This window comes from Malus sylvestris, chromosome 4 (genome assembly GCF_916048215.2).
Source record: "Malus sylvestris chromosome 4, drMalSylv7.2, whole genome shotgun sequence".
Taxonomy (NCBI): Eukaryota; Viridiplantae; Streptophyta; class Magnoliopsida; order Rosales; family Rosaceae; genus Malus; species Malus sylvestris.
Genome location: NC_062263.1, coordinates 4395621 through 4415293, shown reverse-complemented (window position 1 = coordinate 4415293; position 19673 = coordinate 4395621). Strand labels below are relative to the sequence as shown.

The 19673-nt window shown below is 35.6% G+C and overlaps 3 protein-coding genes across 3 annotated transcripts in view; all 3 read right to left on the bottom strand.

The window, feature by feature from the left end:
- LOC126619299 (uncharacterized) overlaps window positions 1–2473 on the bottom strand; it is a 53004-nt gene extending 50531 nt beyond the window's left edge. The window contains exon 1 of the mRNA XM_050287632.1: window positions 2315–2473. The gene's annotated coding sequence lies outside the window, so the exon portion shown is untranslated. The remainder of the gene's footprint in view (window positions 1–2314) is intronic.
- Window positions 2474–3869: 1396 nt separating this feature from the next.
- LOC126619298 (calmodulin-like protein 3) lies at window positions 3870–5118 on the bottom strand. Its single transcript, XM_050287630.1, has one exon. The coding sequence runs from the start codon at window positions 5000–5002 to the stop codon at window positions 4331–4333; it is 672 nt and encodes a 223-aa protein (XP_050143587.1). The 5' UTR covers window positions 5003–5118; the 3' UTR covers window positions 3870–4330.
- Window positions 5119–7354: 2236 nt separating this feature from the next.
- LOC126619301 (replication factor C subunit 3-like) lies at window positions 7355–14200 on the bottom strand. Its single transcript, XM_050287634.1, has 11 exons — window positions 14037–14200; window positions 13827–13960; window positions 13367–13380; window positions 12510–12678; window positions 12015–12196; window positions 11766–11902; window positions 11535–11633; window positions 10008–10077; window positions 9708–9782; window positions 8597–8642; window positions 7355–7737 (listed from the first exon to the last, which is right to left on the bottom strand). The coding sequence occupies exons 1-11, from the start codon at window positions 14114–14116 to the stop codon at window positions 7679–7681; spliced, it is 1065 nt and encodes a 354-aa protein (XP_050143591.1). The 5' UTR covers window positions 14117–14200; the 3' UTR covers window positions 7355–7678.
- Window positions 14201–19673: the final 5473 nt, after the last annotated feature.

The window sequence follows — 19673 nt, the reverse complement described above, 5'->3', positions numbered from 1 at the left end:
TGATCCTATGCTGATGCTCCGGCGGCTTCCACACTTGACAGTCCTGAGGCTTTTGGCCAACTCTTACTCTGGAAGCAAAATGGTTTCTCAGCAAAGTGAATTTGGTTCACTTCGAATCCTGCAACTCTGGGTGCTGGAAGATCTAGAGGGGTGGGTGGTTGAGCAAGGAGCAATGCAAAACCTCCAGAAATTGGAAATCCGACGCTGCCATAAGCTAAAAAGCGTTCCGGAAACACTTATCAATTCCACTACCTTAGAGGAATTGACGCTCACAAATATGCCAGAGGAATTTGTTGCAGAGACTCAAATTCTATCTTTCAAGACCAATACGTGGAAATTGATCATAAGGTGAATCCATTGCTTCAGTGTGCCATTGGAGAGGTTGCTTTCGGTAATGAAATCAATTCCTTGTTTGTTTCTTATGACGATAATGTACGTAAAATTGCTTGCTGCTCGCTGCTTGTATTTTCATTGTGTGTTTTCTGCTTGCAGTTGCTGTGTGTAATTTTGTCTGTTTCTTATCCACATGCGCTGCCTGATTGTGATGAGGCGCTATTTATTTTAGTAGTTGCTGTTGTTCTTTAACTGATCAGGGCGTTTGCTCTAGTTGCTGAAACCGAAACAAGATGGACTTGAAGTTTTCTTTGGGTTTTTCTTTTGTACGTATTGGTGCTTTCATCGACAGTCTACGCCCTCAGGGCCTCGGTGGTTAAACTTGGTGGCAAAAACCTGATCAATTAAAGCGTTCCATAAGCTAAAAAGCGTTCAAGGAAAACTGTTAACTGATACCAGAACATTGACAATGATTCGTAGAGAATGAATCAAAATATTATCAATTTGCTTCTACCTCCCTTCGGTTTACGGGGTGTGAATGTGATGAATATGACATACCTATCCAATGCGATTTATGTAATATATGACAAGGGTGAGTTGCTGGAGTATTTCTATTGACCAGTTCTGTCATAAAGGCCCGATTCGGAGACTGAATTGCTTCGATTTTAAGCAGCTATCGTGGAGACAGTAGGAGTATGTATTCAATACACCTAGTTATGTCAAAATATTCTTGATGCAGCTCCACTGTGTCAACTCTCTCAACCTTCATTTCACCATCACAATGCCAAGTAAAATCTCCCAATTCTTTCCATCTTATCAGACCTCTCAACTTTCTGTTTGCTCTAGTAGGAAGAATAAAAAGTATTTCTATTCATTGGTTTGGAAAAAAAAAAACTTTCGCATCTGATTCTTGATGCACTGTAAGTTACGTGTCTCAGCAAGTAGTTCTGTGCATATGAAAATCAAGGACACACATACTCTGGACTCATTTGGAAGGGCTTTTAAAATGGTTGAAAAAGCTTTTGATGACCAAATTGAGGAGTTATGTCCATCTCATGGACCACTTCTATCAATTTTCATTGTCAGTGACCAAATTGAGGAGTTATGCCAATCTTAGGGACCACTTCTATCAATTTTCATTGTCAATGACCAAATTAAGGAGTTATGCCAATCTTAGGGACCACTTCTATCAATTTTCATTGTCAATGACCAAATTGAGGAGTTATGCCAATCTTAGGAATCATTTTGACTAAAATGCTTAAATTTTTTAAAGCCCTCGAGGAAATGACCAAGTTCATTTCTACGCTCTTCTACAAACATCAGACTCCAACGAGATGAGCCTACTTACTCTAATCAGGTCACTAATAACAAGATCTACACTGTAGGATTACATACATAAGAAAACTGTTCATACTATTGCAAGGTAGAAAACTGTGGTATAAAATCAAAAGAAGCAAACTAAGGTATAAAACATGGGAAAGTTTGCACCAATAGTTGTATACCCAGCAACCAATCATCACCAGCGAAAAAAGAAACAAACCCCAGGAACACATAATTGAGAAGAAAAAATATAAGGAGGTACCCAAATTGGAGAAAAAAGGAGAACGTATGGTTGCCTATTTAATAAAGCAAAAAACTGTCAAGAAATATTTGGGAAAATCCTTTTCCTCTCTGACCCTCCATTTGCTTTGGATATAAAGACACTCTCATGGAATCTAATAAATGTATAATTCAAGCATAAAATGTATGGAAAAGTCAAGAGGTGTAAAATGGGCACTCCCCACCTCCCACCCTCTACAAATTTCTCTAAACTAAAGTTTGCACTTTCATGGAGTACCCCAAAAAATCCCCACTCTTTTTTACAATAAGGCATTACCCAAAATTCCGGTTTAAGTTGAATAGATTGAAACCAGAGACATCGACACAATTTACAATCCTGAGAAGAACACCCATTAGCTTTGAATGAGCTGAGAAAACTTACCCTGTTGAAATCCTAAGCAGCGGAGTGAAGCTTCCAGTCGCCGATTTGGGGCTGTCAGAGAGACCAAAGAAGGTTTATTTCTTCACGATCAGGGTTTATGAAAGTTGTGATTGTGGTCTAGTTTTTTAATATTCTACTTTAGCACCAGTAATTTCAATCGTCGCAGGTTAACCCCTATAATTTAATTTTAATAACTTTTTGCGTCTTCAAAAATAATAGCTTATTAACTTTTCTACGTTTTAGGTGGCTCCATGTCACGTCGGCACACTAGGGAGTAATGTTAAACTTACTAAAGTGTAGTTTTATTCTTCTTAATGAATCAGTGAGAAATCTTATATTCAATTATCATCAAAGATAAGTTTGAATCAAACTAAATTATTACAGGTCCATTGTGTGGCTTATTCTAAGTTTCTATTTCCTTAGTATAAGTACATTGTTGTATTCAAAAAGAAGCTTTTTCATTATAATCATGAAAATATTGTATTTATACAAATAATATTAATTATAGGATCAAACTTAACACAAATATAATACTTTTTTGTCATCTATGTGAGTAGAACACCTTCGACGTACAAGTAAAAAAACAATTAAAATACGAGATAATTGGAGCAATGGTCCATGAACTTTAACTTAATTGGAGCTTTGGTCCCAGAACTAAAAATTCGTGACCTGTTTCTTTTGGCTAACTCAGTTACAACTTCCATCCATTTCACGCATTTTTAAAACCCTTTATTTTAGATAGAGAATCTAATGAAATTATGTAAAATGATCATTGTTCCATATTATAATAAATTCAGAAACCAATACTCAAAAAATATTTTAATTCAAAGATCAAAACTCTAAGTTGACCAAAATTCAAGAACCATTGCTCCAATTTTCTTATAAAAATGCTCCTTGGCTGTTGGTTTGTAAAAATATTCTTTACAAACGAAATTTGTCTTCAAATTGGTAAAACAAAACAACCGGAATAAGAATAACCCTGCTCTGTTCTGGGGGCGTCCTCTGCGCTGTATGCTTGCGGAAACAAGTAAAACCGAAATTTAGTTGTATGATTGCGGGAGAAGGAAGATTTTTCAATGAAAAAGGTAACAGCGTAGACTTGAATGTCTTGTGTGTGTTGTTGGCGTTTTTACCATGCTGTGCACATCCTCCATCGCGATGGTGCTCGACAGTGCGGTGCACATCCACTTCGAGCAGTCGTCTCGGCATTTTAGCCTCGAAAAACACACGGAACATCTAAAGTAGTTTAAAAACATGATCTCCCTAACAACTTTATCTAAGAAATCAATGTCAGCACTTCCGTAAATTCATAAATAATATTGTACACTTTGGGAAGAAACTACACATTTGCATATGGCTTTGCAACAAGTCTTTCCTATCTGAATCTACACATTACACGTTTACATCATTATCTTGGTAATTTTTGCAATGCGGTTAACTACACTTTCAGATAAATTATTGATCAACAATACGTTCGCAGTTTCAACGAATCAAAAGGTGTATCAACGCATGTCCGATCCAATGTGTTAAAAGTCAGAGAACCGAAGGGCTCGAATTCTATGCAGAGTCCAATCCAATGTGGTAAAAATTCATGACAACAATATACAGAAATTTCAATAACCAAATAACAAATACAATATGAAAATTCTCAAGCAAATAACAAGTCGGGAAAATAACAATCAATTGGTTTTAATAAATAAAAATCCCACAAAGAATAAAATTCCCCAACTTCTAATCTATGCCCTCCTATTCCCCCTCTCCCAAGATTTGTCCCACTGACATTACCTCCCTCGTTCCTAAACACACCATCAACAACATACTTCCCAAAGCCCTCACCGGAGCCCCAACGTGCCGTCGTCCCTCACAGCGGCCGCCAATGCCGTTGAGCCACGTACACCCTCGACGATTTGTACGTACCATGTATCCTACAACATGTGATCACAATCGCCACTCATTTTTTTGTGTACTTTTTGAAAAATATCTACACATCCAATTAGGGTTTAAGACACATTTTTGTTAACTCAACGCACTAAACCCTCCTCCCTTCATCATTTGCCTGAACTCCTTGAAGTTGACCCTCCCATCTCCGTCCACATCCACCTTCATGATCATCCTCTTGCAGTCCTCTATAGTCCTCCCTTGCTTAAGCCCGAGGGACGACAAAACCGACCTCAACTCATCGACGGTTATGAACCCGTCTCCGTTTTGATCAAACACGTTGAATGCCTCCTTCATGTCCTCCTCCTCGTCGCGCTCGTCCATGATAGACTGGTACAACTCCCCGAACTCGTCAATGTCCACGCACCCATCACCGTTCACGTCAATCTTTTCGATCATGTTGAAGAGCTCCTTGTCCGGGATGTAGATTCCCAGGTTCTCCAAGGAGTCGTTGAGCTCCTGCTTGGTGATCCGCCCATCCCCATTGCGATCAAACATCTGGAACACGCGTTTGAGCTCATTGGGGTCCATTCTGACGTGACAAGCACCGCCAGAAGGCAAGGGCAAGGGCAAAGACAACGACGACGGAGGTGGGGGTTGGGGTGACGGTGTTTTGGTGTCAAGAAGAGTGGTGTGGTGGGGGAACCAGGAGGAGGGGAGGAGATGCCTGAGATGCTTGGGGACCAAAGAGAGGAGGAATGTATTAAGAAGATTGTAAATAAGGAAAATCCTTGGGAAAATGGTTGGCATCTGGGAGGAGTTTAGGGTAACACCTCTTTTTGTAGGGTGGTTGTTGCTTCTGCCTTGACCACTATTTCTTCCTGTTTGTTGAGAAAACTTTGGAGACAATTTTAGGGTTGGGTGCGCACATTGGCCTCTAAATATAGTGTGCCACTTTTACGCGTATTTTGAAAAAAAATCAAATTATTATTATTATTAATTAATTTTAATTATTAATAATGATTCATTAGTGTACCTATTAATTTACAGTTTTCAAAAACGCGTTGTTATAATTGTCGTTTGTGACTTGGAGTGGGTGGGGAACCGATTTCGCTTACCTTTTTTAGGTTTTTTATTTAAAATATGACCGTTGATTTAAAAAAGTGAACGTTGATAACGGATCTATTGGTTAAAGAGTTGGGAGAAAGAAAAAAAAGGACTACGTTGGGGACTGGAACGCGGCAAAGGTTCGGGGCCGGCAAGGAAAAAATGACCGTTGGATTTACTCTCCCCGCGTGGCGTGTAGGTTTGATGACGCGTGGCGGAATTTAAGAGTGGAGACATTGGTTACATCTTTTCGTTTCTTTGAAGCAAAGTCGTTGCGTAGTCGAATAAATCAAAGTTGTGGCAGCTTTCTGACGGTGTTTGGTGTGAGATTCGATCCACTACGGAGACATTTATTTATTTTATTTTATTACGATTTAGTTATATTTATTTTCATTTGTAAATAAGATATTTTATGTTTGATTATCGTTAATGACAAATTTAAGCCATTTTATTATTAATTTATTGTGAAGTTAAGTCCATTTGCTCTTTCTTAATTCAAAAGAAAAGAAATGAATATGATCTTATCATTTCCTTTTATTATAATTTCTACGTCTACTCAGTAAATAAAAAGTATTAAGTTAGATCTCAAAGATAATGAGTTTCCTATCATTTTATTATTTATTATTTCATCTATATGAGTTCCAGTGCTACACTGAAATTCGTAGTGGTGGAGCGTCACGATACGTTAACAACTCGTATGTTTCTGCTCCATAATCTGTCAACCAATCATTTTTTTAGGTTATTATTAAAAATAAAAAATTAGTGTTTAAGTTAATTTGTGAAATGAACCCAAGTGGTTAGCTCCCTACTTTTTTATACAAGTAATTATCACTTTACTAATAGAATTTTTGGGGCGGATTTGAGAACCGCATCACAATACCAAACCCAACCCGATCCCGATGTGGCTTCCTGCTTCTCCCTCCACATGGTGGGGAGCCGACGGAGACTTTTTGCCATCCCTAGGTCACCGCATGGCTGGACTGGATAACTAGTTTATGCGTGTATAGTACTAAAACATGTCGGGCAGCAGTTTGTTTGTGCTCACATTTTGTGCAACATGTGATCAGATACTCTATTGTATATTAAAAAGTCTAATTACCAGGCCTAAGTCCGTACCTCACACAGCTCGTTTCAGCTTCAATTTGTGGCGTTAGTGAATCACACGATGGTGGCTAGAGAAAAACCAAAAAACTCAGTGAGTCTTCTTGGCCTCCAAAAAGGCTAAGTGCCTTGACTTCACCACCAACTGGTCATTTATTTATAAAAAAAATTATAAAAAAAAGGCGCCACTCAGACTCGAATGGAAATGGATCATCTTCAGATCTCTTCCTCCTAATCCACCAAATCAGGGAATCCGTACCGTTGAAAATTGATCCAACAGTTAAAGTTATTATACCTTTTAAAATGGGCCATATTTGTAACCGTTGGATCAATTTTCAACATCACGGATTCCCTGATTTGATGGATTAGGAGGAAGGAAACCCGAGAGGATCGATTTCCGACTCGAATGGTCTTTTATAAAAAATATATATAAATAAAATGTGTATATATATTAAAAATAATTAAGATGCTCCATAAGAGAGACTCACAAAGTGCAGTTTTAGTCCAGCTGTTGATGAGCTGCTGTTTCTCTTTCAAGTGGGATAGCAAGTTAGCAACTGCCTTTAAATCAGATCTGGCCAGCCAGACCCTTAAATCACGCCCGTGCAACCGCCGCTAATGCCAAACGGGCAGTTGCCTCACGTCAACGCGCCAACTGTCTCGTCTGCATTTTTCTTCCTTTAAACAACCGTGTCGTGATACTATCTGATACGACACAACTCCCCGTATCCTCATACGTCACGTTGCGTGTGATCACACTCAAGTCAAGTTCTCGGACAACATATCGTGAATATATTAAGTTAACCGTGCTAATCCAATTTTAGATACCAAACGAGTGCTTAGACTTTCTTCTCTTAATATAATAAACATGTTCGAGACTATCCCAACATGCTAATTATTGCTGTTAACATGTTGCTTTAAGAACAATAGACCAAACAATACTACTAACAGAGATATAATAACAAACAATTTAAATAAAACCTAATTAGGAAAATAATGTTTTCTCTAATACAAATACAATCTTTCGGGAAAATGCAGCATAAACAAAGCTAAAAGTTTTCTGAGTAGGAGGATGCCAGAGGTTGTCTAATGCTAACATTCTACAAACTAAGTGAGAAAAAACAGGAAAAAAATGAAACCATATTACACGATGCTGACAATGCACGTCGTTCATAACATCAACTGACACGATAAACACCGAACTCTGAGTACAATTCATTGCCATCAAGTTGAAAAAAATACATTTCAGGTCGACGGGAAACCATGCTAGTGCGGAGTTCAGCCAAACGCTTCAATGAGGAAAGCCTTATAGATGCTCATGAACTTCGCCACGAATGCTGGCAAAATAAGATTGAAAGGAACTTCATTAGAGGCAATGCCAACTCAATAGGCAACTTCATTTTGTCTAATGTGTCATTCAAGAGTACAAGCCCCCACAGGCATAGAGAAATGTATGTAAGTGTGCGTGTGTGAGGGAGGGAGAGAGAGATCATCGGACGCTAGAATCTATCAAAACTACCTTGATTCTGACCGCTGTAACGGAAAAGGGAGTCTGATATTTAATATACATGTAACCAATGCCATTATAACTGCTTGAAGGGCATATGCTAAAGGGGAAGCTGTAATTACTTACCTAAATGAATCCTGATGACCAAAAAAGTAATCTTGCGGGGAAAGTATAATAAAGTAGTCTCACTTGCAAAATGCCTCTATCTAAATTGGTAAGCAAATAAATATCTAGCAACAGTTTAGGTATATGTACTGAAAACTAAAAGCCTGTTCGTAGAGAGAAAAATGGAGATGGTGAGTAGAAAGAGAAAGGACATGACATGTATGAAAGAAGAAAGGAAGAATAATACATAAACTGCTTGTATTGATTGTAAATGGTTTTCAGTTCTAGGTTTATAATCATTTCGTCCATTTCAATCCTTTTTCTTTTCAAAACAAAAAATCAAAAAACACGAATACAAAAACAATATCGCACACGCTATAAAAAGCCAGCATCCAACATTACTCAGTGCTGCCTAATCTAATATATTTACCATGCACACATAAAATAGATGAAACCTTATATGCAATGAGGTGTTGTTTTCGCTATGTGAAGGTATATTTCAAAAACACTTTAACCCATAAATCCAGAGCATCCTCGTTTTCACTTATCATACTCTCATGCTGCATCCAGAGAGATAGAAGTACCTTCCAGGTGAAATATTGCTTTCTGCCCAAGACGCATCCTGTGTTCCTGTAAACAAAAAAGAAATGCAACGTAAAGATAACTCTACGAGATTACAAAAGTGTAAACCCAGAGGACAATAAGATGCAAAGATATTCTCTGAAAAGCTTATGCGTCAACACATTAAGGCTTACACTACGCCTTGCGGAATATAAAATATTACGATACAAATAATACATTGTGTTAATAAAAAATAAACCTGATAATTCCTTTTTATTGGTCTCACTAAGGCCTTCCACAGTAGGCAGGCAAAAGTGAGTATGATACCAATATATTTGGGCCGGAAACCAAGTGTGTACCGATATATTGAACTCGTGAGTGTAATATTAATATATTGAACTCTCTCACACTAGTGTAGCAGCTGTGTTACACTAGACGGTATTAAACTTAGGTTGCCTGATTCCTGTATATAGGTATCCCATTCATTCAAACTACTGTGGAAGGCCTAAGCCCAAATGCCCAAATCCATGATAATGTACGCCTTTCTAACAATACAGCCAAATTATAATTGCAATTGCGTACACTTTGATCAAATAGCGTATGCTATTTGGGAACTCCACAAATCAACTACATGTTGTAGAAAATTTTGAACGCCTCGCGACAAACCCGGAAATTTCTCGCGCTACGAAAACACTCTTTAATACACTGATATATGTATAACCAACCACAACCTAGCTCCCAATACCATGCAATAACATCAGATGACGACCAGAAGAATCCACCAAATCAACCATGGATCATGGATATCCTAACTGCATTGTCTTCTCGGGATTTTATCATTTACCATAATATGTAAAGCGGGTGGGAAAGATTTAAAAAAATGAAGGAAAATGACTATTAGGATGATATGAAATACCAAACGTGTAAAACTTTATTAACTTGAGGACCAATGTGATGGCGTCAGCATGCTAAGCATAATTTTTGTGGTCGTGGTATGCTAATGTTTATTTGCAGCACAACAGATGCAAGCTCATAATAAGCAGAGATGGTCAAAATACATACAACTTGATCTAACCACATTGTGCAAAAGGAACTCAAGTCGGAACCAAGGGTATGGAAAATGATTATACTTACATAATATGCAGCCCAATGGCAGACCTCATGCTTCAGTTCTGCATCCAATTTCTTCAATAACTCATAAAGCAGCCTCTGAGAAAACAGAAAATATAACTTTCAAGTTAATTTGAGCAAAAACTGTAGAAACAAAAATAAAGGAACACTTGAAGATTATTCTGTGGGACTAAACTAAGAAGTAGCTCATAAAATTTTTGCCACACTTAATAAACCCTAAAACAATCGGAAAAAAAAAACCCCAAAAACAAATAAGGTAGGGCAACAAATTATAGAAACAATAATAAAGGAAAATATTTGTACCTTCAAGATGATCTCTGGAGGAATACAATTTAGAAGTAGCTCATACAGCTTCTGCCGCACCTGATAAAGCCTTATGCAAGCAGAATAATTTTTTTATCAGAAAATTTTAGGAAATAGTAGAAGATCTGAAATGAGAAGCCAGGAATCACCAACCCTACTTTATTCATCGTGAATATAGCTACAAAAATATAAGGAAAAACTTCAGACATCCCATAATGAATTAAATACAGGATCTTCTAACAACATAACAAAAAAGAAATTTGTCAAATCCTTTCATATTAGATAATCGCATTACAGAAAACAAGGGCCTGCTGGTCTCCATTTTCACGGAATTACAAAATCTCCCTTGGTGGGAAAATAAAGCCTTTTTTAATAATCATGACCTTAGATTCAAAATATCCAACACTTTCATATCATCTAGCTGAAAGAGCGAAAAATTTGAAAAATATCATGGGAGGTTAGATACAAAACTGGATGGCTGAATTATGTTTTACAAGATTAATCCAAAAGCACAAGAAAATTCAGGATGCATCAAAATTTGTCACATCTGACTATGTGGAATCTATTCTGCTTCAAGTCCAGAAAGAGAAACCACAAAAGCCAATTGAGACTGACAATCATCTAATGGCAGATTAACCATCCATGAAATATTGTAAAGGAGGGGAAGATGGATGATACATACATGCATCAAGATATCACAAAAGGTAAGGCATGTGATAAAGAAGAAGTTATTTTGTTGATCAAAAGAGTATTCCAAGAATAGTGCATCCAAGGTGGTACAGTAAGATACAAGAAAAAGGTTAATGGCAAAGTATAGCATCCGCAAGCAACAAAGAATAATAAAGTAACTCTGACAAGAATTCACTGAATTTACACCATGATCTTCATTCATAAACCAAAGTCCAACTACTAGAAGATGCCAAAAATGATTATCATAAAAATCCCATTACAAGCAAAGTAAATAAGTGACATGCATACCGTAAATCTGTGGGCATCCACAGTGAGAGACCCAAGAATTAGAATGAGGAACATGAAAGGTGCCATGCTCTTAAAATGGTGTGCAAAGAGGGTTCTAAGGTCCAATACTTAATTTGGAAAATACTACATGATGATGGACCTACTATGGATCTTGCATAAGAAGCTCATATTTGAGCTGCCAATGATTTTATTTATTTTTAATTAAAGAAATAAACTTAGAGAGATGTAGCCAATCCACAGTGGCTTTCTTTTTCCCTTCTTCCTTTAGACAAATAATAAACAAAAAATACGAAAAAAGAGAGAAATTGGCTATCTGAAGCTACCCAATTAATGAAGCATCTACATAAGTTCAATTGGATATGTTGTGAAAGAAAAATGATGAATGAAAATTAACAATTAATGGGGGCAGCCTCTGCTAGACAAATAGGCCAGCCAATGGCTTTCCACATTTTACAGTGTTTTCTTGAGTTCAATTTGACCATTGAACTAGAACAATTTCAAACTACAGATAAAATGCTGCAATATATGTCAATATTGTAGGAGCCAAACCTTTTTGGGCTCTGCTCCTTCATTATATCAGAGGCGATTTCAGAAACATATTCCTCCCAGTCCATTGGGGGCATTGATTGGTTACTTGTAAAGGGATACCTACAACCACATGAAAAGTACAGAAGACCATAGCCATCAGAACCTGTGCTATGCCTGCAAGGTGCATAGGCGCATAGAAAGAAAATAACTGCTTCACACAACTGATGACCAATTAGAACTCTGGCACTCAACTGTTGGACACGACAAGTTTCTAATGACAATATAGCTCTCCTTAAGCTCCTATTTGATTTTTCAGCTATACGAGCAGTTAATCCAGAAGGAAGTTGCAGCGCTTCCTTCTTTCCAATGAACTCCAATACCTTAACAATCTGGCATAAAAAGTTTCACATGAAACCATCAAATGAGACCTAAATTGACAATGGAAGTCAAAACATACTTTATGATATCAAATTCTACAAGTTGTATGCTAGCAAATTTAACCTGGTCTTCTGTTGGCGCATTTATTCGCACATTTAGACACCGAGACCGGATTGCTTCAGTAACCTTTGAAGAACTGTTACAGCATAGTATTAGCCGGCAATAAGCACTATATTTCTCCATAGTTCTTCGAAGAGAATGCTGCGCTTCTCTTGAAAGCTTGTCAACTTCATTCAGCACTAAGACTGGCATTGCAAAGAGGACATATCAGCACACAAATCTTAAAGACTGAAACACCAAATTTGTTGATCATCCAACTGCATTTTCTTCGTTTTCTTAGGTTTTTAGAATGGGGACCAGAGAGAAAGATACAATGCCTATTGAACAGAACTGTGAAAAGGATGAGAAAACAAAATACAAAACCATAAGATGAAGCAATTTATTCAAAAGAAATACTGCATACTGTTTAAGTGAATGTACAAAAGAAATACTTCCAAACGTATACACTGGATAAGTTTTATTCATAAATAATAGGATGGTAAACTTAGTTCAACTTACTTTTATATCCTTTTTTCCCTTTTGTGTCAAGGGGCCTATTTTTAGCCATTTCTTTAATTATCTCTTGAACAATATATCTGTCCTGAAAGCCTGCATCACTGGGGTTCAATTCAATATGGTTTGTGCTTGACATTGTAGTCAGCTCTATATCAATGGTTCTGCTCCCAGCCTATAAATAAATCATAACAAAAAACTTCTAGTTAAAATTGAAAGCAAGAAAAATCTAATGATTAGTGGAAGATTTAATCAAATACCGGTTATAAGGAGCTCAAAACGCATTGAACAATAGTTTTAGGTTGAACAAGGAGATATTCAAAGGAAAATAATCTTTCATAAACATAAATAACGTTACAAATACATTGTATAGGCCCAAAATGTCTGGAAATAAGGTGAGCATTAAAAGATATATAAATTGGTTAACGTACTATGCTCACAAAGGTTGGAGATGTCAGTGTCCTTCTGCCATATCATGTAAGAGATCTAAAATATATCCTAAAGCTCCAATTCTATGGAGGCTTTTCTCTAAAAATAAAAGTAAGCACCTAATTTTGTTTCAAGAAGCTAACAAATAGAGGTAAGAAAACCCAATCAATGCATTCTGAACAAGGAAATGAGAAATGAATCATAAAGAGGAGAAAATTGAATTTGAATTTGAATTCATAATTAATTATTCGGATATGAAATGACTCATAAACATAACACTTTAGCATGTTCGATGTATGGGATAAAAGATGGCTAGTAATCATCAATGAACCGGAATTTAACACAGCTTTTCACCTAAATGACAAATAAGCAACAATTTTTACAGAAGTTGCAACAATGATCAATCCCATCAATCAAAAGAAGGTGAAGCTTACATCAACTTTCCATGCCAACCACAAACACAAAATTTCTCAAATGCCAAAATTTCAAATAGAAGAAAACATCACACTTCTTCCATAAAATGCTCGTTTAATTGTGGAGATAGATTTAAGTGGGGTACTTGAACAACTATTGACTCCTCAGAGGTAAGGAGTCATTCCAATCCTTACAAGCGAACCTTAATTTGTATGTGTTGGCTTATAAGGACGAATTGCTCATTACTGGAACCATAAAAAGATAAAAAAGATGCAAACTTTTCGGAATGTGATTGACTTGTAAGGAGGAATCCATCCTTGCATGTTTAAGAGCTAAGCATTTTTTTCATCTATTTCTCTTCGTTTTAGTTCTGTAAATTCGTTTTATACCAAAACAAACTATATAAAGGTGGACAGAAGACCCAAAAGAAAAAGATCAATAATTTGAATCCCAAAAGGTCAAAACAAATAAACGGGAAAATGTATGAGAAAATTGGGACCTTATCGGCGCTGGGACCGAAAACCTGACGGAGGAGGGCGATGATGAGGGTTTTCTTGCCAGAGCCGGAAGGGCCATAAAAGAGCAAATGGGGGCAATCCTGCTCTGCAACCAGCACAAGAAGAAGTTAGGGTTTTGAAATCGTAGAAATTGGGAATTGAAATCGGCGAGAGAGGGTAGATCCGTACGAGTTTCTTGACGTTTTGGGCGATATCTTGGTGGATAATTGCCTGGTCTAGGGTTTTGGGTCGGTACTTGTCTACCCACAGCATCTTCTTCTTCAGTCTTCACTGCCGTCACTTGGAGAAATCAGGCAAGGAAAAAGTGAGAAAATCCCCGGAGGACAAAAGTGGCGCGAAATTCCAATGTGTGTGGGGCCTAATCTGGGGCATCTATTTTATTATAGCCGTTGGATTCATCCAATGGCAAATACAGTGTAGATTAATCGTTTTATTTGAGTAATAGTCCCTCTACTAATTTGGAGCATTTAATTTGAGTAATAGTCTTTTTATCGGCAAATACATTATTGGTAACTCATTGTGAGGTTGAGTTCACCCCCTCTTCTTTAGTATATAGTTTGCTTCAAAAAAAAAAAATTGAGTAATAGTCTTTTAACTAAAATCTATGATCATTTGGTCCCTTAATTCTTCCAAACATGTAGCAATGGTCTTTTTCATCAATTCTGTTAAAATGAGTCATGTGCCACATACATGAGGCTGAATAAAGGGGTAAATATGGAAAACGAAATGAGAAAATTTGAGAAGAGAGCCTCTCCAGATCTCTTCCACTAAGCAGTGACAGATGCATTGAGAGACAGGGGGTCACCCCCTGAATTTTGGTGAGCATTTATGGATACCTTGGATGCTGACCTTCCGAACTTTAGTGAATGTCCATGGATACCTTAGGAGCTGCCCTTTTGAAGATTACAGTTGGCTTCATATATGTTCTCCAACTGTTTGATAAAATGTATAAAAGAATAATGAATGAAATGGTGATCTTAGTGAATAACAAAACATCATTATTCTTGAACAAACATATTAATAAGATGCAATGATATCACACATTGCTAGTGTGTTCAAAATAAGCGTGTGCATATGTGAGGGAGGGAGAGAGAGAGATCATCGGACGCTAGAATCTATCAAAACTACCTTGAGTTGTAACAGAAAAGGGAGTCTGATATTTAATATACATGTAACCAATGCCATTATAACTGCTTGAAGGGCATATGCTAAAGGGGAAGCTGTAATTGCTAACCTAAATGAATCCTGATGACCAAAAAAGTAACCTTGAGGGAAAGTATAATAAAGTAGTCTCACTTGCAAATTGCCTCCATCTAAATTGGTAAGCAAACAAATATCTAGCAACAGTTTAGGTATATGTCCTGAAAACTAAAGGCCTGTTCGGAGAGAGAAAAATGGAGATGGTGAGGAGAAAGAGAAACGACATTACATACATGAAGGAGAAAGGAGGAATAATGCATAAACTGCTTGTAATAATTGTAAGGGTCCATTAGATTTTAGCCCTTACAATTCACGATCCTTAAACAAAACTCATGTATCTATAAACATCCAATAAAAGTCCAAATTTAAAAATGTGTAGCCACATTGGAAAACTATTGACCTACTAATATAATAGTATTATGCCTATGAAACTTATGCTTATCAGTTGTTTCCAGAAAATCATCTTTCACCCCAAACGTTTCAAATCCAGACTTATCAGCCGTTCCAGAAAACTATCCTTATCTCTGGACATCTTTTTAGACGTTTCTAATCTAGATGTTACGATATTGATTCTAGGTTCTATCACTAATTTCAATAGCTACCCACGCTTCGGGAGAGAGATTCAAAATCAGAAAAATCCAACTTTTTTTTTTGTGTTGAATCACATCATTCAACTGCAATAGAGATAATTTGGAACAACATGCCGTATATTGCATCTTCAATGAATCTGATAATAATATGAACATTTAAACAGGTGATTCCGATACGTTTTTTTTTTTTCATATTTCTTTTATGAAAATTTGTACGTATTCTATAGTATTTAATCTCATCATCTTCAGGGGTACATTATATACCGTTGAACAATGATAAAAAATTGGTAGAAGTAATCTATTTCAAATTGTTGGATCATATACGACCAGAATTTCCCTCGTAAGTATACCATATTCTTTGGAATGACTCAATTGTGTTATTTACGTTGTATTTTGGTGTAATTCTATATTGTGCGCTCATAAAGTGTTTGAGAAAGTCTTGAATGAAAGTTATATGCCTTGTTGTAAATAAAATTCAGAAGAATTTACCAATGAGAAAATTATATGCCTAATTTACTTATCATGTATGTAATCTATAATATATAAAGCCAATGAAAAAGTGAATAGTGATTTGGTGTCACCAAGCTTCAACAAAAATATTTGGACAACAATGCCCCCAAGACAAAAACTTCAAAGGCATCCCAAAATAATGCCTCAAATAAGGCAGTGGCATTTTCGTCATTTTAACAGTATTTTTTTAATAATAAAAAAAATTTGTGCTTTTTTTTAGAGAATGAAAAAGTGAATAGTACTTTGGTGTCACCAGGCTTCAACGAAAAAATTTAGATAAAAATACCCTCAAGACAAAAAAAATTCAAAGGCATCCCAAAATAATGCATCAAATAAGGCAGGAGCATTTTCGTTATTTTAACATTTTTTTTTTGTGCTTTTTTTTTTCTAAAAAAAAATTAGTGCCTCACAAAATGCTAGCAATAATGTGATTCAATTTCTCTATTTTTAAACACGTTCAAAACATCTTAAGATGCGTGTAATACCGATTATACAAAAGGTCTTTCATTAGTTTTCCTTAAATAATAATGTGATTAAATTAATTGTCAAATGATTTTTTTTAAACAAACGATATTATGTACACTATGAAGGGTGGGCTTAGCCTTATAATGAGCTAGCAATAATGTGATTCAATCAGTTGTTTATTAAATATTATTTTCTCTATTTTTAAACATGTTCAAAACATCTTAAAAGGCGTGCAATGCCAGTTATAAAAAAAGTCTTTCGCTCGCGGATAATAATGTGATTAAATTAGTTGTCAAATGATTTTTTTTAAACAAACAATATTATCTACACTAAGGGGGAGGCAGGTGATAAGGATTTTACTACTCATGTGAATGTGATAAAAACTCCTATAATACTTGCAAGAATCACAAGGTTGTTGTAATATAAACGGATATTGCAAGGTCATTCTCCACAGGGATTATTAAATAATTCGAAACAAACCAAATTTCAATTAATTACTGTAAACTAGAAATTGAGGTGATTGATTTTATAACCTACTTAAAATAAAAACGAAATTAATTAATTAAAATAAATAATCTGCACTACTGTACTGTTGTAATCTGTAAAAATAAAAATAAAATAAAAACGAAAGTTAAATAAAATTTTTATTTTTTTATATGTATAAACAACAATAATTAATTGAAAATCTGATTAGTAGGAATTATTTTAAATAATCCTCGGCAACGACGCCATTTTCTTGATAGGGATTTTACTACTCATGTGAATGTGATAAAAACTCCTATAATACTTGCAAGAATCACAAGGTTGTTGTAGTATAAACGGATCTTGCAAGGTCATTCTCCATAGGGATTATTAAATAATTCGAAACAAACCAAATTTCAATTAATTACTGTAAAGTAGAAATTGAGGTGATTGATTTTATAACCTACTTAAAATAAAAACGAAATTAATTAATTAAAATAAACAATCTGCAATATTAGAACCGGGGGAAAAAGAAAACAGTTTTGGAAGAATCAAATTAAGAAAACACTAGGGTTTCACCATCACCTAGCAATCCTATGAACTTTTATCAATTACTTATGATCTACACATGCTACTTTGAAAGTTAGATTTTCCTAATTCATATTCTACTTGGAACCTCCAACATAGAACGTATATCTAACATGCAACCCGTCCGGACGTTCGGATCAAATCTGAACATGAAAGACTCATTATGCTTTATGAAAATTCTTTAAAAAACCATGCAACCCTTAAGACGTGGTGTTCATCCTAAGTGAAATTACAATTATTAATCACAAGAAGCCAGAGTCAATTTCAGAAAACCTTCCGACCAAAATTGCATCAATTACTTTTCTAAAGATCTTAATGATGATCAGGCATTAAGAAAATTAGATATTTTTTATCCCGATAATTAACAATTCAAAGTATGCATGTCATCAATCATAAGCAATTAAATAAAAACATATTCATGCTAAGGCTAAAGGCTTCGCCCTAGCAATAGAAATTAGTTACGCATATTCATAATTGAAATCATAGAAAATATTATTAAAAAAAAGATTGAAAACACCTTAGAGTAGAAAATCTCAAAGAACCCTAACAATTCTCTCTGTCTCCAAAATTGCATAAAATAAAGCGTAGAGAAATATGGTAGATGGCCAAGCAATATATCTGCTAAGCCCCCCAACAAACCCTAAAAATAGGTCCTTTATTCCCACTAGGAAACTAAAAATAATAATAAAATAAAATAGGAAACATAATCTTAAATTAAATGGTAAAATTCGCCTAAAATCTGAACAGCCACATTTTGGACCCATAAGCTGCTCCAAAACTGGCCAAATATAGCTGGATTTAATGTTTGGAATATTCTGAACACTTTTCCAGAAGGCCACGAACTCATCCGAGGTAATCTTGGGCTCCAAAAACGCAATTTAAGCCCAAAAACATCATTTTCCAGCACTGCTCATCGCTCCTTTATTTTATCGCCAGAAAAGAACCATTTGGTGGAAAATTCCCAAATTTTTATACGATCAAGCTAAGTGACTCACAAACGTCTTCCAACTACAATTACTCCAAAATTGGTCCATTTGGTCCTGTTTTGCTTCAGAGGAAGTCAAAAGTCCTATATTGAAAATACAATTCAAAGTATCAAAATTCTTTCAAAATATTAACCAAAATATACTAAGATTAGGGTAAAATATATAATATAAAATTTACTTATCAGCAGGTGAGCTTAGCCTCACAATGTGCTAGCAATAATGTGATTCAATCAATTGTTTATTAAATATCATTTTCTCTATTCTTAATGTAAATTCTATAGAGACTGATTTTATTATGTGAATTCAGCTGCTTTAATTGGTTTATGAGGACTTTCTTTTAGCATGATCTAAGATTATTCATTTACTTCAAATATTTGACTTTCCTTTTGTCAATTTACAGTAAATACATTTAAAACCTGTAATTCGCGCGTAACACGCTGTGATTCAAAAAATACCTTCTGCACGCGCTCACGCGTGTGCATGAAGGCTAGTATACATAAGATAAGCAAGTTAATATATACATTGGTCAGTTCAGTATTTTCAGATAATAGGAGGCAAATTAAGATAGGCTAATTTACTTATCCATGTTTCATTGACATTTTTTGTTGTCCTTTCCACGTGAAAAGAAAGTAGAGATGTCAGCTATTTTTCTTAATGTTAGCTTCTAATATAACTAACCATCCTACAGCCTTTCCAATTTGTCTTTTTTTGTACTAGTTGCAGTTTGTCGTCCTGTCCTCAAAGGCATAGTTTCAATCAATTTAACTAGTCTTTTGATTGTAACATGGAATATATATTTTCATTCAATTTAACTAAGAGGAACACCATTTTAGGGTTATTTCAGAGCTTATGATGGAGGGTTGGTTAGTGATGATATGCGTAGGAAGAAACAGGATCCTCTCCGGATCCTCTTTGAAAGGATCTCGGGAATCTTCCAATCATATTCGTTCATCGGACATTGTGTGGTTAGAAATCATTGTAAATTTTTTTATTTAAAATTGAATATAA